This window comes from Myotis davidii, unplaced genomic scaffold (assembly GCF_000327345.1).
Source record: "Myotis davidii unplaced genomic scaffold, ASM32734v1 scaffold370, whole genome shotgun sequence".
Classification (NCBI taxonomy): Eukaryota; Metazoa; Chordata; class Mammalia; order Chiroptera; family Vespertilionidae; genus Myotis; species Myotis davidii.
In genome coordinates this window covers 8,624,914-8,634,986 of record NW_006288615.1, presented here as the reverse complement: position 1 = coordinate 8,634,986, position 10,073 = coordinate 8,624,914, and the positions used below count along the sequence as shown (strand labels likewise).

General features: G+C 47.0%; 1 protein-coding gene across 3 annotated transcripts in view; it reads right to left on the bottom strand.

Annotated features, from left to right (window-relative positions):
- ATG4B (autophagy related 4B, cysteine peptidase) overlaps window positions 1-9,408 on the bottom strand; it is a 25,296-nt gene extending 15,888 nt beyond the window's left edge. The window contains exons 1-4 of one of the 3 annotated variants that reach the window (XM_015561944.1): window positions 8,900-9,029; window positions 1,583-1,730; window positions 1,136-1,237; window positions 915-986 (exon numbers count right to left, since the gene is read on the bottom strand). In XM_015561944.1, coding sequence (XP_015417430.1) covers window positions 915-986; window positions 1,136-1,237; window positions 1,583-1,730; window positions 8,900-8,926 — 349 coding nt within the window. In that variant the 5' untranslated portion in view covers window positions 8,927-9,029. Of the gene's footprint in view, window positions 1-914; window positions 987-1,135; window positions 1,238-1,582; window positions 1,731-8,899 lie in introns of all 3 variants that reach the window. The other 2 variants (XM_006760538.2, XM_006760537.2) reach the window with 2 other exon arrangements.
- Window positions 9,409-10,073: the final 665 nt, after the last annotated feature.

Sequence of the window (10,073 nt, the reverse complement as noted above, 5' to 3'; positions counted from 1 at the left end):
CAGACATCTGATCTGCAGAACAGCACTGTCCATACGGCATGCCTCAATTGGCAAGTGGGCAACTGTGCCTCCTGCAACCAGGGCTGAGCAAAACAGCCTCAGAGCAGGTGTGCAACCAGAACAGAGTGCACCTGACAAATCACATCATTAAGTATTAACCTATGGGGACAATGGTCTCATTTCCCCACATTTCAGTGTCCCAACGTCAAGCATTGTGGCTATTTTACGCCCACCTCACTTCTGAAGAACAGAAGAAACCACATCTTCGAGAGGAACCGAATCAAGACTAGGCATTGAGGAGGTGTAGCCTCCTGGCCCCAAACCTCTGGTCTCAGGTCTTCTGACTGGCAAAAGCCAGGCCAAGCTGTTCCCCAACTTTTGTCCGCCTCCAGGGCACAATGATGAAGAATCATTTTTAATGAAACATACTTTAGTGTCATGGGAAAACACGTCCCATCCACCCTGCCCTTCAGCTCTCCCACAACTACGTGTGGAACGTACTAGAGAGGATGATGGGTATAGAACAACGGCCTTCAGCCACCCTGGACCTACAGCCCTGACCCAGGACAAGACTCAAATATATAATCTAACCACAGCCTCTGCAGAATTCACTCCTTCACAGTGCACTGTCTTCTCCGTTTTCATTGCTGATTGGGACTCCTTATCCTGACTTTAAGCTGCAGTAACAAATGGTGACTCACGTTTGGAAACCACCGTCAGAAGCCCTAGGTTTGGAATCTAGCTCTGCCACAACTTGGGGCTAGACCCACCAGCTCACTAACCTGGGGTTGCCATAAGGATTAACACAAAGTGACAAGTTCTAGGATATCCAAGTCAACCTACTTATCAATCTGTTTTCCTCCTTCTAAAACATACACATTGCATCACTACACATTGTGACAGGCAGTACTTACCAATGGCTGGGAAGTTCTTCCTGTATGTAAACCAGAGTCTGGACGCCACATCAGATAAGATCTCGTCCTTTTCTAAAGAATGTTTAAAAGAAGAAAACACACGCACACAGAGAGGTGTAAGTACTAAGACAGTTAGAGAGTTAGCAGATAACTATTATTATCACAAAAAGGATTTGGAGACTGAGCATTAAAAGCACAGTGGGCTCCAACACAGCACATACCTGTGAAGACGCTGTATTTTCTACCCAATATCCAAACAGGCTCCGAGGTCTCCGGGAAATCTTCAAACTCAGCAAATCGGAGAGTGTCATAGGTCAGAGTAGCTATTGAAACCAAAGATACACAATGATCAGATGTGCAGGGACATGTAGGGATGAGGCGGTGGGACCTGCCACCCCACTTCCTGAGCCTTTCAGATTCAAAGCCAGAGTCAGTGCCTGCAGAAATGAGGGTGAGAGATCAACTGGGGCCAGATCCAGGGGAGAGAAAGTAAAAACAAAACAAAACAAAGCCTCCTGATTTAAACACTTGTTTTAGACTTAAAATGTTTAAAACCTAAAGGACAAAAGTAAAATGACCACACATTTATCTTTGTGTGCAAGGGAGGCCAGAAGGTAGAGTAAGCTTTCATAGCCATCCCAGGCTCAGCAGACGTCACCTGGGAGCACGTGCCATGCTGAAGGCAGATGCGTCAGGGGCAAGAAACCAGAGCCAGTTGTCCCAGACGACTGGAAGTTCCAGTCCACCGCAGATTTCTTGGTGAGGAGCAGTTAGGTGTAGAGGAGCAGGCTGCAAACTCCTAGGTGGGACACTAGGCTCCAGAGAAGTGGAGAGAAGTCCCCTAAAGCCCCAGGTGCCGAGAGGCCTGGAGATCAAGGCCTGGAGCCTGCTTTCACTTTGATGATGATACCAGATGGGCACAACCACCAGCTTCCACTGGCAATGCCCCACTTCCTAAGGAGGTCACTGTGTGCAGAGCATGGTTCTACCTACTGAGCGAACAAGATCTGAACCCCTTCTTATTCTGTGTTGCTTTCATAAGAAACAAGACAGGCCCAGGGTCCCTCCTGTCCACAGAACCATGGCTGAGGAAACTCTGCCGCCGCACAGGTCCCCATACCTGCAATGCCAGGTGTGCGCAGTGTGCTCCGGGTGTCCCATCTTTTCAGCTGCTTTTCAGAAAACCCTGAACACACAACTCTCACCTGCTGCCTCTCAAGCTCTCACAGGGCCCAGTCATCACATCCTTCACCTGCAACTTCACAGAAGTCTTTGGGAAATCAATATTATGTGAGTTTTTCCTGTATCTTTATTTTTTGACAATAGCTCCACTTTTTGGTAAAAATAACATATGCTATTAAAAAAAAAAGACTACAAAAATGTTATAAGAAATCATCTGCAGCCATAGCCAGTGTGTTGGAGGGTCATTCCATACACCAGAAGGTGACAGGCTCATTTCCCAGTCAGGGCACATGCTTAGGCTGCAGGTTCAATCCCAGGTTGGGTGTGTGTGGGAGGCAACAGATCGGTATTTTTCTCTCACACCGATGTTTCTCTTACCCCCTCCTTTCCTCTCTCTAAAATCAATTTTTTAAATGTTAAAAAAAATCATCTGCAGCCTCACACCCAGAAATGACTGTCCTTCCAGAAGTCTTTCTGCACAGACCCTTGAATGAGGCCACAGCACACCTGTGGCTTCCTCATCTTATTCTTCTCAACAAGATGGTCAGTCCCCTAAGTCACAACTCCACCAGTGTCTTGTGTCTTACCGTTCTGAGGCATGCCATAATGACCTCACAGCCCTACTGAATATGCCTTTTCACACCAGCACCCCGGCCATCTTTCTCTATTGCACACCACCCCCAGAGTGCTGGCTCTGGTGTCTAGTGGCCAGACAATCACAGGCTGCAGGTTCCTGGGGCACTTATGTGACCTCTCAGGGTAGAAATTTCCTCACCATAAAATGAGGAAGGGACCCTTCCCAGGAAGTGCTCAGGAGGCTGCAGACAGAAGGGCTCCAAGGTCGGCAGTGTCAACAAGAACAAGAACTGCAAGCTTGCCCAGGCGGTGTGGCTCAGTGGTTAAGCACTGACCTATGAACCAGGAGGTCACAGTTCGATTCCCAGTCAGGGCACATGCCTGGGTTACAGGGTCAATCCCCAGTAGGGGGCATATGGGATGATTCTCTCCCATAATTGATGTTTCTCTCCCTTCCTCTCTCTAAAATCAATTTAAAAAAAAAAGAACTACAGGCTCAAAGGCAAGCACTTTGCTACACCAGAACCTAAACCGATGGGCAGCTAAGTCCCCGTTACAGGGCCAGGAAAGCAGCACACTGAGCCATCAGATCCATAGCCACAGAAGGCCAATGTATGTGACATAAAGAGTTCTCAGGCCCTAGCCAGTTTGGCTCAGTGGATAGAGCGTCGGTCTGCAGACTGAAGGGTCCTGGGTTCGGTTCCAGTCAAGGGCAGGTACTTAGGTTGCAAGCTCCTCCCTGGCCCTGGCCGGGGCTCGTACAGGAGGCAACCAATTGATGTTTCTCTCACATTGATATTTCTGTCTTTCCCTCCCTCCAAAAATCAATAGAAAAATATCCGTGGGTGAGGATTAAAAAAAAAAAAAAAAAGAGTTCCCAGACTGTCACAAACCCAGACTCAGTTCTGTCTTTTCAGAGTCCCAGGAATCCTGTGCTTTCAGAGCCAACCCTGCTGCCCAGAGGGCCACAGTGCGAAGGTAGGTGCTGGGGCCTCATTCCTCTGCTCTCACATATCTCCTGTGTCCATGCATCCAATCAATGTCAACCAGGCTGCTTAGTAATGTGAATGCATAATGTAATGTCAAGTTTATTTCTCCTTTTTTTTTTGCATAAGATTATTTGTATCTGTATGTAATTATAAAAACTGAGCTGGGATAAATGAAAAGTCTATCTTCTCAAGGAGCTGAACACATCATGTCTCTGCTCCCTAACCCACCTTTGTATCTTTAGCAATCACTGTCTTCTGTGACCTCCAGGCCTTTACTGATATGTACACGCAAAGCTACAGTTTACTCTCAAGGAAAAAGGATGCCAACGACACCTGTCTGATTTCCACAGACTGTCTGATTCTCATCCTGTTGGAGCTGGAACATTCTACTGATGTTTGACGCCTCCCAGGGCAGCAGCTGTGAACTAAAGACGCTTTCATCTCCTAAAATGCATCTTCTAAACTTTGGGCAAGTAGCTCCACTGTGGATGGTGGCACATGTGCAAGAACCATGATACTATCACTGAGTCTGTAGTATCACTCTAGACCAGTGATGGCAAACCTTTTGAGCTCGGCGTGTCAGCATTTTGAAAAACCCTAACTTAACTCTGGTGCCGTGTCACATACAGAAATTTTTTTATCTTTGCAACCATAGTAAAACAAAGACTTATATTTTTGATATTTATTTTATATATTTAAATGCCATTTAACAAAGAAAGATCAACCAAAAAAATGAGGTCGCGTGTCACCTCTGACACACGTATCATAGGTTCGCCATCACTGCTCTAGACAGAGACACTCCTCAGATACCTAGCTTCCCATATGAAGAAACTAATGATAAGGAAGGAAAAGACTCCTTCTGAAAGGGCCTTGGGCAGCTCTAAAGTTGAGGGGTTTCATCACTGTAGGAGCAAAATGCAAAGCAGGCACATTTCTTAGGTTTATGAGCAACTTTATAGGCAACGAAGCCAACTTCAGAGGGAGGGCAGTGAGAGGTGTTTTATTAAAACACATCATCGAGTTTCCTACCATAACTAAGAAAATTATGGGTTGTGTAGCCTCACATTTTTACTGCCAAATGCCAGTGAGGAGACAAGACCCTTGCAGGAAATAAACTACCAGGAGGCAACCCCAGCTCCCGCCAGCAGGAGCCCTCAGCAATAGCACCCATATCTGTGGGGTCCCTAAAGAGGGTCCCATCCCCGTCCCCTTGCAATTCACTGCTCTTCCTGTCTATGCAAACACCCAGGCCTCTGACCCTCCCCCAGTTGAACATGTGTGTCACGTCTGCCTCTAGAGTTAGACATTCACGTGTCTCACTGCATGTACCTTCCTCACGACGGGGACCATCAGGGCTCTGTGCCCTGGAGGACAAAAGCTGCTGAACATGGTCCCCCAGTGCAGACAGAAGCATGGACACCTTAACCAGTCAGTGACCTTCCTGTGCCTCAATGGTTTTTCTCCCTGGTAAAATGGAACAGCTGAGTTTTCCTCAAGGCTCGTGTGAGGAAAAACAAGTTAGTAAGAGTGAAAAGCTATGACCTGTGCTGGGCAACAGTTAAGCACGTCTCCACGTGGGCCCTCTGGGACTCCCAGAAATGGATGAGACAAAGGTAACAGCCTGTGGCCAATCTGAGCTGCAACACCTCATACAATGTAAACAGGAAACCCACCAAACATGTGAATTACTTCATTACCACTGAATCCAGATAATACACTATCCTCACAGACAGGACAGGAGCAGAAGCCAGCTGTCTGTGCCACTGCACAAGCTCGTTCCACTATCTGCAAGCTCTCACCCTGGAAAATGAGCGTGAAGAGCCCCAGGACCTGCAGCAATTTCACCCAGAAAAGCAAGTGAAGCGCTTCTCATCCTTGAGCAGCCACATGAAAGTTTTAACTGGCGTTGATGGTGGCTCTGCCTCTCTCACTTGCGCTGGAGGACAGGACCAGCCTGTCCTGCCTGACGCCTGAAATGCCACAGATCGGGCACTTTAGAGCACAACAGAGGCACCTAGACCCCCAAGCTCCTGCACCTTCTGAATCAGACTTTCTAATGGAGAAAGGAGAAATTTTCCAAGTAACATTTACTCCTAATGCTCAACTTCCTAATTTATATGGATATTTGTCTTGTTTTTTGATTTTTTAAATATATTTTATTGATTTTTCACAGAGAGGAAAGGAGAGGGATAGAGAGTTAGAAACATCGATGAGAAAGAAACATCGATCAGCTGCCTCCTGCACACCTCCTACTGGGGATGTGCCCACAACCACGGTACATGCTTTTGGCCGAAATCGAACCCGGGACCTTTCAGTCTACAGGCCGACACTCTATCCACCGAGCCAAACCAGTCAGGGCTTGTTTTTTTATTTTTAATACATTTTTATTGATTTCAGAGAGGAAGGGAGAGGGAAAGGGAAATAGAAACATCAATGATGAAAGAGAATCATTGATTGGCTGCCTCCTGCAAGCCCCCTACTGGGGTTTGAGCCTGCAACCCAGGCATGTGCCCTTGACCAGAATCGAACCCGGGATTCTTCAGTCCATAGGCCGACGCTCTATCCACTGAGTCAAACCCACTAGGGCTAAACATTTGTTTTTGTTTTTTTTAATATTTTTTTTATATTTCATTGATTTTTTACAGAGAGGAAGGGAGAGAGGGAGAGCTAGAAACATCGATGAGAGAGAAGCACCGATCAGCTGCCCCCTGCACACTCCCCACTGGGGATGCGCCCGCAACCCAGGCACATGCCCCTGACCGGAATCGAACCCGGGACCCTTCAGTCCGCAGGCCGACGCTCCATCCACTGAGCCAGACCGGTTTCGGCTAAACATTTGTTTTTTAAGAGAGACCACTTGCTAGCTATGGGACACATGACTTAACTTCTCTAAGCCTCAGTCTCCTTGGCCATGAAATGGGGCAAAGCCGTCAACTCAGTGGGGACAACACAGACAGGTGCACAGCACCCAGGAGTGGTTTTGAGCACCTCCATTTCTATTGTATTATTTCAGGATTCATGATGACTCTGCTCTCAGACACGCCAGCAGCCACCTGCCTCCGCGAGATGGCCCCCTCATCTCAGTTCTCAGCGGCATTATAGTGTCACCTGTCTTTCTACACAATGTCATATTATTTATGAAGCAGTCCCATACCTCCCAAGTGTAAAGGACTCCAACTTTGAAAAGAAAAGCCAGTCTCCAGACTTCCCCGTTTTGACTTTAATTTGAAATAAGATGGCACGCAGGAGAAGCCAGATGGAGAAGCATCGTCCATCTTATGAAAGAGGCCCTTTGAGAAGTACTTTCTCCATGTGGTCACCTGGGTCCCAGACGCCTGATTTTCCACATCTTTCCTGGGATATCCCTGAGCACACCTGGAACAGGATGCAGAAAGCCCTTTAACAGCATGGTAGCTCCATTAGAAAAAAGTTTCAATTTAATATGACTAATATGATAGAAAACTAGGGAATTGTGCTCAAGGAATATAACTAACTTCTCTGCACTTAGACCAATCATATTGTCATTCAGATTCAATCAGGGAAAACCACAAAACATTTCACCATTAGATTTCTTAGAGAGCTTATCATGTTTCCATGATATTTCCCCAAAATACTGCTGTATTCTGAAAGATTCTCCGTTATAAATAAAATCAAGTGAAGGGGGTCTCCCCTTCCTTTAGAAAAAAATTAAGAAAATATGTTTGCAAGTAATTTTTTTAAAATCTCAAATACTTTATATGAAGATGCTCGTGGTTCAGTTCTGAATGAAATGAGGGAGGGAGACAGGGAGGGAGGAATAGAGGGAGGGCGGGAAGGAAGGAACAGAAGAAATGGAAGGGAAGGGATGGGACAGAACCGGGAACTTTAGCAGCACCAGAAAACTGGAAAGCACTGCGTCAGTGAACACAGGGGACAGAATGTCCACATTAACCTCACTGCTCTGCCGTGAGCAGCCCTTCTCACTCACAGACACCTTACACCAACAGACTGGATCTGTACTATACACAAGCTCTACAACTAAAATTCTTAAAGCACAGGAATGTGCAAGTTATTAATTCAAGTTGTTCTTCTTCAATTACCAGTCATGTACATGCCAGACATAATATAAAGCCCTGGAGATGTAAGTATAAGACACTGCTCTGTCTTCATAGAACGGACAGTGCAGCCATTTATATTTTTGTTTTTTAAAATTGATTTCAGAGAGAGGAAGGGAGAGACAGAATCAATGATCAGCTTCCTCCTGCACGCCCCCTATTGGGATTGGAGCCCGCAACCCTGGCATGTGCCCTGACCGGGAATCAAACTGTGACCTCCTAGCTCATGGGCTGACACTCAACTACTGAGCCACACGAGTCAGCCCAGTGTGGCCATTTAAATGCTGGGCCTGGCGTTCCCTGAACCAGGAGTGTGTTTTGATGGACAGTGCTGGAGGCTCAGTGAAGAAGACAGCCAGCCTGGTACCTTCTGGACCTCTAAGCACCTGCAGCCCTGGGCCATCCCCTCCCTGGCTCCTCCTCTTTTCTCCCACACTCAATCCCTCAGTGACCTCACTCAAAGTGGCCTTCCACACATGTGTCCCTCTAGACCAGGTCTACTCCCTCAGCTCCAGGCCCATGGATCCAATGTTCCCCAGACATCACAATATAAATGTCTGATGGTACCCCGTGTACATGTCAACATGTACAAAACTGACTCCCAAGAGTTCCCCACCAGGCAGGATATCCCCAAGTGTTCCCCATCTAGTTTCTGAGCTCAGGCCATACATACACTTCGTCACCATCTTAACTCCTTCCTCTCCATCGCCACCCCTCACCACTGCCCATCTGTACACAGCCCTATCATCTCCACCTTCAATACACCAAAATTCAGCCTCCTCTCCCGACCCTGACCCAGACTCCCAGGCCTCTTGCCTGGCCCACTGCAAGAGCCTCCTAACTTGTCCGCTGCTGCTCTATCCCTCTGCAGCACAGTCTCAACAGAGCAGCCAGTGAGTCTGCTCCAGTCTGGTTACTCCTCAAACCTTCCAGAGCGTCACCATATCCTTTAGGATAAGCATATGCCCAAGTCCTCACCATGACTCAGCGAGGCCCCATGCTGGAGCCCAAGTTGCCTCTCTGCCTCCAGCTTCTGTTTCTCTTAGCCCACTCACTGTGCCCTGGGCACACTGGTCTACTTGCTGCTCCTTGCATGCCACCTGCCCCTCCTTCTCCACTGCTTCTGGGTCTTGGTCAAACTTACCTCTGCCGTGAGACCTTCCCTGGCCATCCTGGCTCCAACTCCAACCCCCCTGCTTGGCCCACATCACTCTTCCACATGACCCATGCCACTGGTGTCACGTCTGGAATGTGAGGAGAGCATGGTTATCATCTATTTTTTTTTTTCACTTCTCTAACCCCAGGGTCTAGAACAATGCCCAACACAAACCTTCTGCACAATAATAAATGTGGTTTACTGAATGTATGACCATGAAAACAAGTAGGAATCTCAGAACACTTGATCAAGGAAGGCAGTCTCTGTAAGGACAGAGGGATCAGGGGAAGGTGGGCCATTAATCACCCCTAAAAGGATGTAAGCGTCAGGTCAGAAGAAAGCTCTCCACCACACCCTACAACCGTCACATACGTTTTTATCAGCATCAACACAGGCCTTCAAAGGCAAACACTTTTCCTGCTTTGAAGCAGCCTTGAGTGTCTCATTAGGGAATCATCACATGGCTACTCCCAAGTTTATAATTAAAAAAACAAATCCTCACTAGAGGATATGTTTATTGATTTCAGAGAGACAGGAAGGGAGGGAGAGAGAGAAACATTGATGTGAGAAACACTGACTGCTTACCCTCCCTCCCCGGCACTTGCCCTAATGGGGATTGAAACCTTTTTTTTTTTTTTTTTGGTATATGGGACAATGCTCCAACCAACTGATACACCCAGCCAGGGTGGTTACTCCCAACGTTAACGTGATGACTTTCACATTTCAGGTAATGTGACCATTAAACTGTTTTCCACCTAAACCAACTCTCTCATATGACTGACTTTACACATCGAGCAGTAGGAACTTAAAGTGGACAAGTAATTCTATTCCTTCTCTACCCCTTGCCCCAGCTAATAGTACAATAGTGTCCGGTACCTTTTCCTTTGTAATGAACTGGACAAAAAATGTGTGGCTAACAGGCTCCTTTGGGAGTCGGGACTACTGTTTCCTCCAGCCACCCACCATTTAAGTGAGGATATGCCACAAATCATTGAAATACTGGCAATACACGTCTATTTTACAGTTTCCAAACGGAGGTTTCAGTAAATATATGTTACAGCTGCCAGGAAAAGAAAAACGAAGCAGAGACCATGGGATAGGAGGAATTAACCCAGATGAAAGTCTTCCTTTATTGGGGGTGAGGGGTGAAAGAATTAAAACT